This window comes from Calonectris borealis, chromosome 10 (assembly GCF_964195595.1).
Source record: "Calonectris borealis chromosome 10, bCalBor7.hap1.2, whole genome shotgun sequence".
Taxonomy (NCBI): domain Eukaryota; kingdom Metazoa; phylum Chordata; class Aves; order Procellariiformes; family Procellariidae; genus Calonectris; species Calonectris borealis.
The window spans coordinates 17,356,010-17,374,501 of record NC_134321.1 but is presented as its reverse complement, the minus strand read 5'-3'; the positions used below and the strand labels follow the sequence as shown (position 1 = coordinate 17,374,501).

The 18,492-nt window shown below is 46.3% G+C and overlaps 1 protein-coding gene and 1 long non-coding RNA gene across 3 annotated transcripts; one reads left to right on the top strand and one right to left on the bottom strand.

The window, feature by feature from the left end:
• Nucleotides 1-566: 566 nt before the first annotated feature.
• Nucleotides 567-7,383, bottom strand: LOC142086276 (uncharacterized). Its single transcript, XR_012675046.1, has 4 exons — nt 6,496-7,383; nt 5,152-5,272; nt 3,982-4,151; nt 567-2,734 (listed from the first exon to the last, which is right to left on the bottom strand). It is a non-coding gene; the product is annotated as an uncharacterized LOC142086276 (long non-coding RNA).
• A 147-nt stretch (nt 7,384-7,530) lies between these two features.
• On the top strand, nt 7,531-15,006 carry ALAS1 (5'-aminolevulinate synthase 1). 2 transcript variants are annotated; one of them, XM_075159141.1, is made up of 10 exons: nt 7,531-7,873; nt 8,589-8,795; nt 9,764-9,919; nt 10,001-10,223; nt 10,710-10,894; nt 11,477-11,656; nt 11,849-12,013; nt 13,216-13,484; nt 13,964-14,126; nt 14,718-15,006. In XM_075159141.1, the coding sequence occupies exons 1-10, from the start codon at nt 7,672-7,674 to the stop codon at nt 14,876-14,878; spliced, it is 1,911 nt and encodes a 636-aa protein (XP_075015242.1). In that variant the 5' UTR covers nt 7,531-7,671; the 3' UTR covers nt 14,879-15,006. The 2 variants fall into 2 exon arrangements, 1 of the variants encoding a protein (XP_075015242.1); XR_012675045.1 differs by lacking the exon at nt 14,718-15,006 and having other exon boundaries at nt 7,577-7,873; nt 13,216-13,558.
• The last annotated feature ends 3,486 nt before the right edge of the window (nt 15,007-18,492 follow it).

Below are 18,492 nucleotides of genomic sequence, written 5' to 3'. Positions count from 1 at the left end.
GATCAAAACTGCTTTACACTTCCTGCTTATTGCTTGCTTTATCCAAGACAGTTCTTAAGACTGTCTCAAGACCAGCAATATTTAATGCTGTGGAATAGCTGGATAAGAAGAAAAGCCACCCAGGTAACAGAAGAGTTCTGTTGCCTCACTGGGTGCTCGTTCATGGGATAACACCCACACAGGAATTCCCAGCTTGGGTCTAGTCAGGAGGGGGATTTTCCCCCACCTTCTCACGTCATCAGCAGGTATTTCGTTCTGAAATGCTTCTCCTTCTCCTTACTTCACTGAAATATCGATCCTTGCAGAAGAAATTAAAATACCAGATGCATAAGAGAAGTATAAGCCTTTGCTAAAACAAACCACAACCACTAGCCTTGCTTGTAGGTGTACTGTACCTACAATAGACATTTTAAAGTGACAGCCTTTTGAAATCCCATCATTTTCACCCGTCCAAAATAGATCAGAGACTATTAGGACTTCACAGTATGCCTTTATCCCTATTTCCAGGCTGAAAAGGCAATCTTACTTGTATTACTACACCTGGGAAAAGAAAGGTAGCATGTACATCTGCAGGAAATATTACTGATTAAATACCTGTCTAGTCAGGGAATCTCCATTTTGACAAACAAAACTACATCAGTTTATACAAAGGATTTAATTTACTGTGTCAAACTGAGTCTGGGGTGACTGGGGAGGGGTGAGGGCACTTGAATATGCTACTGCCTTGCAAGGTGTCTGTGGCGGGCCCATGGGACGGTATAGAAGTCAGACGTTTTTTTTTTTTGTCGTGGTTTAACCCCAGTAGGCAGCTAATCCCCACACAGCTGCTCACTCATTCTCCCCCCCGGTGGGATGGGAGAGAGAATCGGAACGGTAAAAGTGCAAAAACTTGTGGGTTGAGATAAAGACAGTTTAATAATTAAAAAAGAAGAAAAAAACAATAAAGAGAAAAAAAAAACACGAAAAACAAGTGATGCAAAAGAAAACAATTGCTCACCACCAACTGACCAATGCCCAGCCAGTCCCTGGGCAACGGCAGCCCCAGCCAACCTCCACCCCCCCAGTTTTACTGCTGAGCTTGATGTCATGTGGTGTGGGATATCCCTTTGGTCAGTTGGGGTCGTCCCCTCCCAACTTCTCGTGCACCCCCAGCCTACTTGCTGGCAGGGCAGTGTGAGAAACAGAAAAGCCCTTGATACTGTGCAAGCACTGTTCAGCAATGACTAAAACATCCCTGTGTTATCAATGCTATTGTCATCACAAATCCAAAACATAGCCCCATACAAGCTGCTATGAAAAAAATTAACTCTATCCCAGCCAAAACCAGTACATTTTTACAGGGCGAGAGGGAGAAAACAAGGTATGCCCTTGATTTATAGCAATCTTCTGCTTGACAGAAAAGTCCTAACATTGACATTGCTTTAAAAGAGATAGCCCATAGGCTCCAGCACAGCATTTTTCACTGCTGGGTGTCGATTTCTTGTTTTCAAGGACTTTTACAATCCTGCCTCTGCTTTGACTTCCACCTTCCTGCCAATGCTCACACTAATGTAGCTCTGAACAGCAGTAGGAGCTCGCTAGAGCTACCTGGTGTAGCAAAGATGTTTTACTATATAAACATGACTTGAGTGTCTCTCTGGGCCTGGAGCGTTTAAATTCAGACAAAGAAGAGACACACGCTTCTTTCTCTCCTCTGTCAGCTGCCCTTCCTACAGCTAAGGAGAGAGGAGCAGGCTATCTACTTAATTCCTTTCTGGAAGCTCCAGTTATAGAGAGCTATAGAGAGCTCTGACTTCAGAGCAAAATCCTTTCCCCACCCTCTCACACCTTGATACAAGAAGCGCTCTGATTCCCTTTTTCTAAGGTACTTCTGCTCTCTCCTGACTACGTAGAGAGTTCAAGCTCCTAAACTGGACGTAGAAGGTGGTGTCTCTGCCTGAGTAGCTAATGAGGAGAAATGAGGGCTGAGATATGCAAGAAAAATGACAGGCTGAAGCCCAGCAATAATCCTAACTAAAAATATATGGAGTCCACTGCTTCTTTCAAAGAGAAGGAGGAAACTGTGTGAGAGAGGAGCAAACAAGGGTGTGAATGCAAATCATTGCAAGTGCGGCGAAGCTCACAGTAGCTGGAAGGATTCATGTATCATTTCCTGCTGTGTGCTGCACAAAGCAAGACAAACTTGAGGATACAAGATGAAAAAAGGACTATTGTGTGATTTTCCACATCTGAAGCAACTGGAGGGATGTCAGGGAGATATTCTTGAATTAAGATAAATGACTGCTGGATCTGTTAATCAGATGGGCTGTAGTCTGCAGCAGCCCCGGTGTGGGAGTGGTGCCCTTCAGCAGAAGGGCAGGGTACCTTGTATGAGGGCGGCAAGAGCTTCTGCTGTCCCGACTGAGCATGAGTCATGCCCCTGTAATGGGATTTTGCCAAGAGACCAGTCTCCTCTGCATCAATGGGCAGCATCTGGGGCCCGGCAGACAGGCAAAAGTGTCCTGACCCAACACCCTTGTGAAGACCCACCAGCAGTTCATGAATTTTAAAAGATATCCATTACATTGGGGAGAAAAACAACTCGACACTTGTTTGTATGAGATGGGGTAAGAAGCTTGCCTGGCCTGTGTCCGTAAAACAGGGATGCTGCTCAGTCGCTCTACAACAGGTTGCACGTGCCTCAGCATTCAGCAGCTTTTCCAGCTTGGTCAAATTCTCTACCAATTAGAGGGTCCTAGAGAGAAATGAGATTTCTTGTTTTGTCATGTAAAGAGGACACTGGATTCAAATGAGGAAAATCTGCTAAAGAAATTCAGCATGGGAAGAATTTTCACTATGTAGCTACTATCGCAACCCTCAAATTTTGCCTTAAAAGGTAAACTAAGTTCTCTCTAAAAACTGCTGGTCTCAGGACCGGAGGTGGAAGTTCTCAGATCTAAGCCTGGAATTTGAGTCTGGATTAAATCCAGATGTCAGGATCACATCCACTCCCTTGGAAAATTCAGATCTCAATATAGACAGTGGCTTGTGCATGGGGAGGGGGACTTGTTTTTCTGGCTCGCCCTCTCGTGACCCTGACTGGGTGGGAAAAAATTAGGAATATGTGCAGCTCTGACTTCAGAAGTGGGCAAAAGGGATTAAATGTTGCTAATGGTACAGTTACAGGCTTTCATTTGGACAGGCTGAGTGCAGAGGGTCTCTGACTCTTGCTTTTCTGCTGAAGTATCTACATGGTCTCTTAAAAGCATACAGTTCATTAAAATTCCATGAAAGGAGCTAACTACTGACAAATGTGAGGCCGGATGAAGGCTACAAACCTGTGAATCACGTTTTGTTTTCAGGAATATTGGGCAAAACGTGCTTGAGAGAAGAGGGATAGGAGGGAAGTACTGAAGGTAACTTACACCTGAACCTATACGGTAAACCGGTAATATGGAAAGACCACCTTCAGTGGCAACTCTTCATAGACATCTGCCGAAATCAACTTGACTCCGTGGCAGGGGATTTTTTTTTCCCAATTCAATTTCTATATGGGAAGCACTTTCTATGGCTTCTCATCCACCTCCCAAACTGCTGGCATTTAACCTTTTTTTCCCCTCTTGCAACTTATTTAGCAAAGAAATGGACAGATCATCAGAATGGAATTTGTTTTAGAAAACTAAAATCAGCAGAGCCTCTCAGGGTAGCTGTGCCCTCTCCCTGCCACTCCATCAGATGGGCCTTTCAGGCAGATCAAGCTTCCTCTGCTGAATCCATCTGGTACCCAGCGTCTCAGGTAGCAGCTCCAAAGACTGCTCCAAAATACCGTTACAGCTAGGAACCACGCACCTTCCAACCTAAAATTTGTCACGGCCAGCTGAATAAATTTGTTCTCACACCAATGCTATCCCCTCAGCTTAAACCATTTTCCTTCTTTATTACATGCTACTCTGCCCTTTACAGATTCACAGGCAGCCAGCACTTCTCCCCTGCCTGCCGTACCTGCCGTCTCTCTCCAGACGGGCTACGTAAGCCTGCTTTCTCTCTCAGGACAGGCTCCCTGTTCCCTCGTTGGCTGTTAAGGTACTGTCCCTTGTCGCAGGCTGAAGTCCTCCTTCTGGAGTGCAGCAAACAGCATTTGCGTGGCACTTCATGCTAGTTTCTCCTGAGCCCTGTAGGATGACGGTAATACATCGCCACAGTTAACATCTTTAAATACCATTTAATTAATCCACTGAAGCCCTAAGAAATCTTAATTAATGGCAGCTTTATTAGTATTTACTTCACCTTCAACATGTAAGCGCTGGCAGTATTTCCAAAGGGAAGAAACTAGCAGAGCAGTTGACAAGATACCCTTTTCCCCTGACTTTTCCCCGCTCTGATGGTCGCAGAGCTCACAGCCATCTCTCTGCACTGACAAGGACATGTTCCTTTGGTAGCTCTCCAGGATGAGGGTCAAGTTAACGTCATTCTGTTGCTATCTAGTTCTGCGCAACTCCTGCTATGTACAAGGTTAAATAAATTCACCAAAATCAAATTCTAAAGAAGTGTTATTGCGGTGTCTGATTACTAGCACAGATCGTAGGGAAGTCTGACAGGAAAGCCGGGAGTTCTGCTCCACTTGGAGATCTCCGTATCATAGCCAAGGTCGCTGTGTCTCAGCTGCCAACCTTGAATGATGTTTGTGTAAAAAGCAGATGCTCTTCAGGCTTCAGACTTCACATGCACTTTTGAATACAAAACCATGAGTTTCTGAATCCCAGCAACAGAGCAGACTAATGTACTTCATCCCTCAACCTTGCAACATGGTAAGATGCTGCTGTTAAGATTATCAGGATAAAGAAGGATTATCAGATTTTTGTGGGATTGAACCTGCTGTGGCAGGTGTCCACGCAGATGAGCTCTGCAACCTGTTGCAGTACTCTGCCAGCACATTTGCACAACACCTTTCACTGCTGTCCTTTACAACAAAACGCGTATTCCCTCTGACCCTCTTAAGTACCATGGGCAATTAGTAAGGGAAGAATAAGAGGAGAAGGAAAAATACTATCAACATACTATAAATCAAGCATATGGGACTTGATTTCTGTTGTTAAAACTGAAAATAATCCAAGGAGCACTGGAATGATCCATTAGGTTCAGACACATTAACTGTGCTCTAAGGACACTCACCAGGTATCTGCATGGTAGAATGTCATGACGTTTCCTTGTTTTTTAAAGTAACTGATGTGATACAAAGGTTCAGGGTAGGGAGTCAAATGTTGATGGTCAGGGGAACAGCGGGAGCAGTTATCTGAAACACAGATCAGGTATCTTTAAACTTCAAGTGCTAATTAACTATTATATTTTGCAAAATGTAAATATTTGAGGCACGTAACACTAACTGAAAGCCAGTTGTGAAAAAAGAGCACCCTTCATGAGCAAACTGAACTAATAATTGGAAGTACTGTCCTGGTATTACCAAGTGACCAAGACTCTTGCTATACAGGCTCGGGTCAAACACAATAGCCTTATTTTAATCATTTATTTACAGAACAAATTAAAACTAGCATATATAAAGTTTAACGATGCCCACTGATGAAAGGCTGTTTCTTAATGGTAACTTCTGCATTACGTTACTGGAATAATGAATTGAATTGTTTAAGATCTAAGCATCAAGACTTATTAAAAAATGTTTTTAAATTCCTAATAAGCAAGAAGTGAACTGTGTTTAAAAAAAACATCTAGCCCTACTAAAACCCAAATCCCATGCCTCCGCCTTGTAAAGCCCTATCTACTTTTTTCAGGGTCCCGTGAGGAGTACACAAGAGCAGAACTCTGTCCCATTTCCTACCTCAGAGCTTAGTAATGCACTGGAGTTGACAGCGAGTCTGCCATTTGACTACGGTTTAAAGCTGCCTTCCTCTTGAGCTACTTACTCAGATCACAAAGTTTACATACTGCAGCCACCATCCCCAAAGTGAGTCAGTGATGAAGAGAGGAGGGTCAGGCAAATATCCCGCTGGTCCTCCCCCTGCCCTCCGACAGAGGGGTTATCTAAAGATTAATTTGCAACATGCAAATACTGACCAATACTTTCCGAGTGCCTTTTGTATCCAAACTTGAGTTCAGCAGCCACAGTCCTACGTAGGTTTTGTATTTCCTTAATCACTCTACTACGAGCACCTTCTAGTAACTACACAATGTGACTACATGCAAGACATGAGTCAAGTAAAAGCCAGCTTTAAAAGAGCTCTCCTCAAAACTCTGTATCTGTTACAAAAACCACTCTTGCCTCAAAGTGCCCGAGCCAGCTCTCGGCTGGCTGAGGGATGTGAGGCCGAGAGAGGCATTACTCTGCCCAAATCCTGTCTTCCGTGAAATCACTGTTTCGCAAGATGATGAACAAAAATGCATTGTCATCTTTCTTCTCCATTCTTTCCACACTTCAGCAGTTAGTATACACTTACAGGAATTAGTACTACTGCAGCTCAGATGGCCAGATATGTAAGGAGAGCTCCTTTTATCATTACCCACCCGTAAATATTCTTTTAAACAAATAAACTTTAATGTCCGTTGCAAACCAGAGCATGCAGGATACAATTTTACTTGCTGCTGTCATTCTCACAAGAGTCTTATCTTCAAAACCTGGGCAATGGTGCCACGCTTCAAAAACACAGTGGTGGAAGTCTGAGCGTCACCAACAGAGAAACTGTTAGATTCATACCAGCTGTAGGCAAAGTGAGAGGGGTTCAGGATCCCACCACCAGTGAGACTGCTGCTTTCTGAGCCCCTGGGCAGGGACTCCGCAGGGAGTCAGAGGTACATGTTTAGGGAGAAAATACATGAGATGCGTCTGAGCAACGCTGGGTTTCCCCACTCAGCTGACTCACAGCTCGTGTTTGCCAATGAACAGGCACACCAGGGGCCCCCAAATCTGCTGTCCTGGGGGTAAGGGACTCCAATACTTCTGGGAAACAAGCGTTGCATAGCCTGGGGCTGAGGGGAAACCCAGAGCAAGGACAACTACCTGCCTCTCCTTCCCCTGCGGGCCGTGCCCCCCCTGTGGGCCGCCCCATCAGAGTCCCGGGGCTGGCAGCCCCGCTCTGTCCCCTCACACGCACCCCCGGCAGCTACTCGAGCCCCCTCCGTACCCTCACGACGCCCCGGGAGCCGCCCAGCTCCCTCCGTACCCTCACGGCGCCTCCATCCCCTCATGACGCCCCGGGAGCCGCCTGCCCCCTCGCCCCCGGGAGCCGCCCGGGGCCCCTCCGCCCCCTCCATCCCCTCACGGCGCCCCAGGAGCCATCCGGGGACCCCTCAGTTCCCGCGGAGACCGCCCGGAGCCGCCTCCGGCCCCTCACAGCGCCCCAGGAGCCGCCCAGGGCCCCCTCAGTCCGCGCGGGAGCCGCCCGGAGCCGCCTCCGGCCCGCGACGGCGCCCCAGGAACCACCCCAGGACCCCTCAGTCCCCGCGGGAGCCGCCCGGAGCCGCCTCCGGCCCCTCACGGCCCGGCGCGCGCCTGCGCCGTGCGGCGGCGAGGCATCCGCAGCGCGCCTGCGCGGCGCCCGGCAGGGCTATATAGGCAGCGGCGGAGCGGGCCGGGGCTGGCTACGGGAGCGCCGCCCGGGTCTCGCGTGCCTCCTCCCCGGTGGTGGTGGTCGTCAACGGCGGGCGTTAACGTCACGTCCGGTCTCCCGTCAGACGGCGAGGATGGAGGCGGTGGTGCGGCGCTGCCCGTTCCTGGCCCGCGTCTCGCAGGCCTTCCTGCAGAAGGCCGGGCCCTCCCTGCTCCTCTACGCCCAGCACTGCCCCCGGATGATGGAGGCGGCCCCCCCGGCCGCCGCCCGCGCCCTGGCCACGTCCGCCGCCCGCGGGCAGCAGGCGGAGGAGGAGACCCCCGCGGCCCGCCGGGGTGAGTACGGCCGGAGGGGGGAGCAGCGGCGTCGGGATCCAGGCCTCTCCTGAGGGTGGGCAGCGGGTGGCTGGGCTGGATCACGGGAGCTTTCCTAGGGACAGACCTAGTCGCCCTTAAGGAAAAAAAAAATCTATATAGACATCGTATATCGTAGAAGGAAACTTCTGGAATGGGCAGCTCCGAGATAAGCGTTGTTTAATTCTTTAAATGTCTCTGGTAATTAAGCACGGGCACATATCAGAGACCGGCCTGTTAGGGCGTCCTGCAGCGAGCTCTGGTTGGGGATCCGTGATCCTGGATCGCGGAGCTGGGATTTCTCACGCTCGAGCGGCTCTCACCCCACCCGGTAACATTCCTTGGGGAATTCTTACTCTGGCACTCAGGGGAAGAGTTGAGGCTTGCAGCAGAGGAAGGACTGGTGGCTGAAAATAGCCGAACTTCTCAAAAGAAAATCTCCCCTTTGGGAGTGAGAGAGAGAGATATTTTTTTTTTCCCCCTCAGAGGGTACAGTGCTACATCTGGTATCTTAAGTCGGTTGCCCCTTGGGTGTTACTGGGATTTTGTGCTTGTATAAATAAAATGTGACTGCTCAGTTAAATAGTTCTGAATGGCTTGTGCCAAATTAATTGTGAAGGTAATGGATAGAAAAGCTTAAGTCACTGTATTAAAATGATGACGCTGAAGTGCTTTCCTTTCTCCCCTCCCACCTCAGAGGCCAAAAATGCCAAAGAGGTGGCCCACCAGAATACAGATGGATCCCAGCCACCTGCTGGCCACCCACCTGCTGGTGCTAGCCAGAGCTCTGCTACCAAATGCCCATTCCTGGCAGCTCAGATGAATCACAAGAACAGTAGTGTTTTCTGCAAAGCCAGCCTAGAACTCCAAGAGGATGTGCAGGAAATGCAGGCGGACAGGAAAGGTATGTATTCTGTGTGCTGAAGCGTTGATTCCTTCCGAGAGCTTCTGGTACCTGACTTTGCTTTAGAGTGTACCAAGTCTAACAGTCACCACTTAAATTATGCGGGTAGGATTATGGGAGACTGCAATGAAAAGCTGTTGGAGAATGTAGGTGTTAGTGGCATACCTGCAACATTGTGCAGTGTTTCCCCTGGGTGATTTTGGTGCGGGAATACCGTCTGCTGTATTTTGATACGCTGGCTCTAAATGTGTGAATTGAGCTGTCACGCTTGCAACCGAAGTGGATGCTTAGGACTGAAGAGGGCTTTACCAGGGTGCTAGTATAGCCAAAGGTGGTATATCCAGAGATGGAAGAAACTGGATTGAGGTACTATGCAAGTACCAGCACAAATCCAAGCTGGAAAAGCAAGCAAATGCTTTTTTTTGGTTTATGGAAGTAAAGGGTGTTGGCTGACTTGTAATCCTGATGTGGAAGGGCTGTACTTCAAAGGAAGGAACTTTTCACCAATATCAGTAAAGCCTTGCTCTGTCTCAGGAAGTTTATTTTACTTTTCTGTTTGTTTTCTGTGGCATAGTCTTAATAAAAATCTGTACTAACTGAACAAAATGTTAGGAATGAAAAGGAAGTGGCTAACTTGAACTCTGCCTTCAGTTAGGTGTCTACCAACTCTTTCAGATAAATTCTGTAGCTGTATAGAGTGGGTTTCTGAGTCATGATGTACCAAATGTGTTGTAAGGAAATTACATGTTGTGTTGTCATTGAATAGCAAGGTTTTACTCTTGTCTCATAAACGCAAAATTGTAAGCAAATGAAATAGTTGATCCTAACAGGGGCACATGGATTCAGGCATGTGCTTCCTAAAGAATGTAGAGTTAGAGTTACTTAAAATGTTTGCCTTGCTGAACTCAACATACTTGATTTTGTTTCAAACTGATTAAGCTCACTGGAATTTATTACAATGTCTGAAGGTACAGAATTTGCCAAAATACCAACTACTTCCACAGTGAGGAACATTGAGACTGAGGGAGAAGAGTGGAGCGGCTTGCTCAAGAACTTTAAGGATACTGTGCTGAAGCAAAGACCAGAAAGTGTCTCTCATCTGCTTCAGGATAACTTGCCAAAATGTAAGATTGTCTGGCAAAACCGCCACAGGCCTGGTTTCTTGTGATTATTGCCTGTGTGCTTAAGCCTCTGTCTCATTTCAGCTGTATCCACCTTCCAGTATGATCAGTTCTTTGAGAAAAAGATAGATGAAAAGAAGAAGGATCACACCTACCGAGTGTTCAAAACAGTGAACCGAAAGGCACAGATCTTTCCCATGGCAGATGACTATACTGATTCTCTAATCACCAAGAAGGAGGTGTCTGTTTGGTGCAGCAATGATTACCTGGGGATGAGTCGTCACCCTCGTGTCTGTGGAGCCGTTATGTGAGTAGTGCCATATTCTTAAGAGGCAGCTTCAAGCTATAGTGCCCTGCAGAAGCTTTTGTGGGAAGGCTTTTGAAGAATTGATTTCTATACTGTGCTATGTAAGCCGCTTCTGGTATTATTCTTGGTATAATTAAGCTTACGCCCTTCTCTTGAGCTGGGGTAGCTAACTTCGTATTTAGCTCCAGGGCTGCAGTATACCTGTCAGTCACTGACCCTGCTCCTTGGATTTTCCTCAGAAGCCCCCAGATGTTACCAGGTAAACTGGATGGTATATTGCAGCTGTACTTGGTAACTGATTTCTTAGCTTATCGGATTCCTGAGTTGTGCAGGTTGCTTAAAGACCTTAAACCTAACAGCTGTTTTTTGCAGCCCATTCCTTTTTAGAACGGTACGGATTATGTGCTATAATGTCTTTAGCAATGATACTTTATTCATCTGTGTGTCGCGCAGTAATGCTAATGCCTCTCTTTGGGCCCTCTGTAGGGATACACTGAAACAACATGGTGCTGGAGCGGGAGGCACAAGAAATATTTCAGGAACAAGTAAATTTCATGTTGATTTGGAAAAAGAACTAGCTGATCTTCATGGAAAAGATGCAGCACTGTTGTTCTCATCTTGCTTTGTAGCCAATGACTCCACCCTCTTTACTCTAGCTAAGATGCTGCCAGGTGAGATCTCAAACTGCACCCCCTATTTACCACAAAAACCACAACCCTGCCCTAAGCAGTTGGGAGTACATTTTACAAATGGCTACCCAAAGTGAGGATTCATCCTACTCGATCAGCAAAGTATGGTTGGGGTTTTTTTAATGCCATATTCAAATTATGTTCAACTCGTGCAAATTATAGTAGCAGCCTACTGAGATTGAGATCTAGGAACTGCAGAAGGCATCAGACAAAACGCACAGAGTCGTCTGCTCTTGCATGTAAATTCCACCTGAAAATGAGGCAGCAGGAATTTAGCGCCCTCTGCCTCTCCCTCTCCCAGAGAGAGAGAGTTAGATAAAAACATGAAGGACTTGGAAAAACCCTTCTGTATTTCCTTAAGCTCAAGTTTGTGTTAGTTTAAACACCTAAAATAAGTCTTAAATATTATTATTGCTTCATGACTTGTAACTTGCTCTTTTGATCAAGAGCATTACTTTCTAGAACATGCTACCCTTGCTGCCTGAACACTTCCCATACATAAAGCAATGCTGGGAATCAGTTAATGCTTTCTATACTTAAAGTGTAACTGGGCTGTTTCCTCAGGCTGTGAGATCTACTCTGATTCTGGAAACCATGCCTCCATGATCCAGGGGATCCGAAACAGCAGGGTGCCAAAACACATATTTCGCCATAACGATGTCAATCATCTTCGAGAACTATTGAAGAAGTCTGATCTGTCTACCCCTAAAATTGTTGCATTTGAAACTGTTCACTCAATGGATGGTAAGCTGACATCAAACCCTTCTCTCTCCTTCCAGTGCAGTTAGTGCTCAAATCATGTGTATTTTAGATCTAAAAGTGTACAGTGCTAGAGGGGTTTACATGAAAATAGTCTTTGGAAATGCCTAGTCTTTGGGGGTACTTCTGATGCTTATCCAAGAATCCTAAACTGCCAGTCACTGCTTCGGTTCCTAGGTGCAGTCTGTCCTCTGGAAGAGCTGTGTGACGTGGCCCACGAGCATGGAGCAATCACTTTTGTGGATGAAGTGCATGCTGTGGGGCTGTATGGAGCTCGAGGTGGTGGTATTGGAGACCGGGATGGAATCATGCACAAGATGGACATTATCTCTGGAACGCTTGGTATGCATGGCCTGGCACTTTTACAGAAGCTAAGGCAGCAAAGCTTCTGAGCAGCTGTATTAAGTGGGTTAACTCAAAATCAGTCTATTCAAATGAACTTGCTAAGGGCTGTTGGAGGCTAGGATTTTTCAAAAAGTCCAAAGGATTTAAGTATGCTCCACAGTTCGAAAAGCTTGTGTTAAGCTACTTACACTGCCTTACAAATCAGTTAAGGTAGCCTTTTTTTCTTTAAACAAGCTAGCAAAAAGTCCTCCAGTGGCATATTATACAACTGAAGAATAAATTCAGGTGAGAATGCTAGTAGGGTAGTACTCTATATTTAGTAGTACTTAGTTCTTTTATGTGAAATGGAGTGCTCCTAATCTAGAAACCTGAGATGGGGAGTTATGTAAAGAGATTTGGCAAGAAGTGAGGCAACTGCTATTATCTGAGTAGAATGCAGGCTTAGGAGTAACTTTACTGCTGCAAACTGGGAGGTTGTTTAAACAGCTTCCAAAACATAAATAAAATTTACCAGGGAAGTTCATAGCTTTGAAACTTACTTACAATCTTGGGTTACAGCCTAATAAAAAGAGCAGCATTCACCAGACACCCTAGTTCTACCTGTGGGTCTGTTCTGGTACCTGAACATCCCCCTGTATTTGGAAAGGGGGACCGATATCATAGAATCATAGAATCATACAGGTTGGAAAAGACCTCTAAGATCATCGTGTCCAACCGTCAACCCAACACACCGCACAATCGTCAATATCGACCGCACAATCACAGTAACAACCTTGTGCGCTCCTTAGGAGCATAGGCTATTTCTAGCATCTCTGGAACAGATTATTTTAAATCTGCTGAGACTTAGTGTTGATCTCTTGGGGTTAGTATTGAAGTCTATGCTTGATGATTGGGCTTAAGGTCTTCCCCGAAATCAAAACTTGAGTATTTGAGAGAGTCTTGAACTGTCCTTGCTGTGTAATAACTAGATCCATGTTATCAGGATTGGCCTGAAAACAAAGCTGTAACATGTGCTGAGTAAATACAAGATTAGCCAGGGGCAGGGGGGGCTAGAATGGTTGCCTGCCATGATTACATTAAGTATGTGGTCAAAATAACTCATTCCTTCAAGTGAAAATAAAGAAAGGCTATAATACTTCAAGCCATTCTAGTGGGTGGAAGGAATAAGTTTGGTTGCCTTTTTTTTTTTTTCCCCTCAGGCAAAGCATTTGGCTGTGTAGGAGGATACATCTCCAGTACAAGTTCTCTGATAGACACTGTTCGTTCGTATGCTGCTGGCTTTATTTTCACAACGTCCCTGCCACCCATGCTCTTAGCTGGTGCCCTAGAATCCGTCCGAACTCTGAAGAGTGCAGAGGGGCAAGTTCTGAGGCGCCAGCACCAACGCAATGTGAAGCTTATGAGACAGATGCTGATGGATGCGGGGCTTCCTGTGGTGCACTGCCCCAGTCACATCATTCCAATAAGGGTGAGCACTTAGGATACTGCTGATGCAGGACTGTGGTGCCTGTTTTCCTGCCCATGACCACATTACACTTTCAGGTATTAGTCAACATTCACAAAGTTCAAACCTGTCCTAGTATTCAGCAGTGATGTGCTAGGAGTCTGGCTTAAGTTGATCTCAGCCTGCTATAACTGTTGTAAAGCAGAATGATAAAGCATATGAAACCCACAATCTAACAGTATACAGAAAGCAAGGAGACTGGTAACAAGCTAGGAAAAAGAAGGTATAAACAGCTACCCACCTAGGCTGCAATGCTGTGCTTATGCCCAGAGGGCTGTACAGCACAAGCTTTTAGCTCTTCTTGCTGGTGTATATGCTATTTATAGTGGCACAAGGAAGACTAACTAGTCCTATTTGATTCTTGTGGCTAGCTTAGTTGGGCTAGCAGTTCTGCCACCTTGCGTGTTTTGGTTGGTCTTCTAACTTACGATTTTGAACTTTAGGTTGCAGATGCTGCTAAAAATACAGAGATCTGTGACAAGCTGATGAGCCAGCACAGCATCTATGTCCAAGCAATCAACTACCCCACAGTTCCCCGTGGAGAAGAGCTGCTACGTATTGCCCCTACGCCTCACCACACCCCTCAGATGATGAGTTACTTTCTCGGTGAGTGGATTCTTGCATCAGTGCAGTGAGAATACTAGGCTGTCTATGCAGTCTTTATTCTAAAGATGAGACTAGGAGATACTTAAGTTTTAGATGTCACTAGCTGGACAGTGTCTTTCCACTGCCGCAGCATACATAGCACATACTTCTGCACTTAACCTGCTTTGAGCATGACGCGTGAAGGCCGGTGCACTGTGAGCTGGAATAGAGTGTGCAAGGCCAGTGCAGTCCTGTACCCAGCCAGTTCTCAGCCACCTCTGCTGGGGCTCTGCTCATGCACTGTCCAAACCAATCTTCATTTGTTATGTGGGATCCAAAGAAATCTGCTGTCCTTGGCTGAGCTGCTAACCTGTCTTAAACATGGATCTGTCCAGGGAAAGCAGCTACTTCTTGATCCTGTCAGAAGAGGCAGTATGAGGATAGCTGAGACTTAGTTGCAGCCCAGTCACCTCACTCAAGAGGTAAATTATGTCACAGTGAATTCCTGTTATCCCTCCTCATTTGCTAGGAGAATAAGTATGCTGACACTTCTCTTTTGCTGCTTCTCTAAAGCAATCCACTGATCTTGATGAACTTTTCCATTCCTACCAGAAAAACTGCTGGCCACATGGAAGGACGTTGGTCTGGAGCTGAAACCACATTCGTCAGCTGAATGCAACTTCTGTAGAAGACCCCTGCATTTTGAAATGATGAGTGAACGGGAAAGATCCTACTTCAGTGGCATGAGCAAACTAGTGTCTGTCAGTGCATGAAAGTAGTGATGTTAGTTGTATTCTTGTCTAGTTCTAGTACCCAGTCAGTAGCATTTTTAAATTGCTTGATAAGTATTTTAATCATAGTTGAAGCACTAAGCTCTGAAAATAAATTTCTAGAGCCATTATGCCCAGTTGTGTTTTTGTTTGCTACTCTACTTATCTTCTGTAAGTGGAACTGAAGTGTCAGTAGTTGGAAAGGCATCTGGTGGAATAAAAACAGTGGTCTACAGCTTAATGCCCTTCAGCTGAACTACTGCCTTTTCAATGAGCGTGCATCGAAAGAACTTCAGTAGCGTTTACTGGTGTACTACAGGGATGGGTTTATTTTTATGAAAAGAGAAAATTGGTTTTTATAGCTCCTCATGAGTTTCTACCTGAAAGCTTTTGAAAACATGCAGCTATAGTGCCATGCAGTTACAGTGCTGCACACACACATTTAAGCAAGAGTATACTATTTAAGAAATGCTGTATAATAAGCTTGCACCCATTTTTTTGGAGGCAGGAATTTAGAATGGGTTCTGCTATGTGCTGTCTCCCTCTATTGCCATACTCTTCCTTTGTAGTTTTGTGCACAAGTATTCCCCCTGTGGTGTTCAGCATGGTGCTCACTATTAAGAGGAAAAAAGTGCTAATGGGATTTAATAAATGGTATTTTATGACTGCTTGACAGTTAAAAAACCAAGGAGGCAGGGTGGTGTGGTGGCTGAGAAAGGAGGGCACGTTTACCACTGTGCAGGTGGTAGATGCCAGTTGCTTCTGCCTGCCTGTCTCTTCAAGTCTGCATGGTCTGCTCTCCAGTGCACTCAGAGCTAGGCTAAAAACAGGGTAAAAACTGCTTATCAGTAAGCAATCTAATGATTCAGGTCTTTGACAGAAGTCATCGTAAGAGAATATAGTGCTGCTTTTGCAGCCCCTCTGAAAACTTAGGCCTGTTCCCTAATTGCCATGCCATTTCATGCTTTCAGGAAGAGCAAGGGCATGCTTTGAACAGGGGGAAGTAATTTTGTGGGTGTATACATGTACTCAGAGGTCAATATTGGCACAAAGTCTAGAGCAAAGCACTGAACTGCTTCCTTCATGTACGGGCACGTCCAGTAACTGCTGCAGTCTGGCTTTCGCAAATCATTGAACAGCCACTCTGCAAGGTACTCTTGTTTTCTGGATGTAACAAGTCAACCTCCTGGCACTGCCTATTGCTGTTACGCTCGCAGGCGTGCTGTGAAGCTCCCGTGAGGGATCCATCATAATACAGCCACATGTTGGAGAGATAGAAGCCCAAGTGTGAGCAAAATCATTAGCTCCATCAGTTGGAAGTCCCTGGTCATTTAAGCATGCACTGAAGCACACTGCTATTCTCGGGAGAATTCCTAGCGAAATACTTGACTTCCCAAGCAATCAAGCTACTCTTTAAAAGCCACTTGCCGGCCAGTCAAGTGGTTGCTGCCTCTGTCACATGCAGGTGTTCTGCAGGAGGGAGGAAACCACTCACCATCAGGCTATACATTAACATGGTTGTAGCATTAGCTCTGTTGCTAAACAAGGCAGTTTATGAAGTGGCGTGCTCAGACCCACCACCAGACGATTGTGTATGCAAGTAGTTGCATCCCTGTTCGAGCAGATTAGCCTTCGCTTGCTGTGACGTTATCCTGATCTTACTGAGGCAAGTTCAGTGCTACTCAAGGAAAAAATACTGTGCCACACCCTGACTTCTTTGCCTTGCTGTGAACAGTTTGTGGCCAAAGACTGGATGAGTATGCACCTCCATTGCAGAGCTTTTCTCATTATATATTAGGTTAAATTACTACATTAATTTGAGTCATCAAGTAAGAAGCCACAGATCCTACATCAACCTTTCCTAGAACAGTGTCCCTAACACCATAGCATGCCTTCAATGCCATTCCGAACTGCTGGCGTAAGCAACCAATGTGTGCGGGGGGGACACATGACGTGTTGACTAATATATACATAATCTGACAGTACAAGGTTACTTCATTTCTAGTTTCTTCACTGAAAGCATTCAGAATTGGCCCAGTATATTTTCAATACCAGTTAATAAGCCCAATTTTTCCTTCTAGCTTTTATAGCCCCCACTATACATTCTGTACTGCAGAGGAGAAGAAATAAGACACAGAAAGGGCACTGGCTACAAGAAATCTCCAGCATGATTCCAAATTAGTTGCAGGAGAGAACCAAATCCTAAGATTCAAAGCTAGCAGCCTTTGAAATGACAGGAGCACAAATAACCTTGGCACATGGCAATCGGTGCCCCCACACCAGTTAACATTAGATGTGACAAGTTACCTTAAGTTCAAGCAAGGGTGTGAAAGCAGAACCAGTGCGCATTAAGAGGCCGGCAGAAGTCCACCACTTAACTGCAAAAGAAAGACAAATCCAATGACACATAGAAAGGATAAATTTTCCCCAATGAAAAGGACAAAGAATGAAAAAACCAAACACATTGTTTCCCAGCAAACAAAACTTGAATGGTGGTTGCATAACGAGGGATGGTTATGTAAGCTTTAGTTTGGTTTCTGGAAAAATAATAGAGGCCGTAATCAGTAAAAGATGTTTAAAGTCTGAGACAAATGGTCCATGGCAGTAAGCAAGCAAGAACGCAGCTGTAAAGCCACTGCTGACACTTGTCTGGGGCAAAAATAATTCATCTAGTTGAACGTTGCATAGCCCTCAACTCATACCCTCCTCCATTTCTCAACCTATTTACACAACGGAGAAACCCCCGGCAGTACAGGGGAAGTGAAAACATCCCAAGTGCAAACAGTAGCACGCATTCCCCATCAGGGAGCAGGCATCAGGACGGTGCTCTTCCTACCATGGCCAGGACCAGGTGCTAGGCTAGGCAGGCTGTGGTGTCTTCCACTCCCCGGCTCCCTCCTCCACCCCTGGCTGCGGCACAGTCCCATTAGCAGAGCTGCTAAAATTCATGAAGCTTTTGGGGGCCTTGGTTTTCTGCCAAGCCCCTCGCTGCGTGCTGTAGGTGGTTGGGTATAACCCGTGGGTTCAGCCCAGAAGGAGGAAACCAGCATCACGAGCTCGTGACCTTCATTTCTGTAGGGAACTGGACTAAAAATAGCCCATCAGGCTGGGGTCAGCTTCTCCCGCCGGCAGGACTTTGCCGCAGGAGAGGGAGGATGCTGTCACGGCTGCCGAGCTGTGCGCTCCCGCTGCCTCGTGCTGCACGAGACGTTCATTTGCCTTATCCAGCCCCAGCTGCCCCTTGCTGAAACACACTCCTGCGGGGAAATCAATGCCCTGAAAACCATTCCTAGTGCCTGCTCTCACTGCTGCTTTCAGCCATTAAGTCCATGCTGTTTCCTAGCCAGCAATAGTAGAAATAATAACAACAACAACAACAGGAGCATTATTTACACCACCAGATTCACAGCCCTGGTATCCCTGGTGCCTTGCACCCCTTTACTTTAGGGCACATCTCTCGCACTGCAGCCCCTCAGCCCCTGCTTGGTCTCCCAGCACTCACGTTTAGCAGGGTTTCTCCCCCAACACGGAGAGGACCACACAGCCCGTTTCTGCCCCCCACGCCAGGGCTTTAAAAGCCCCATGAGCTCCCTGATACTTGCAGGTCAGGGAAGGGG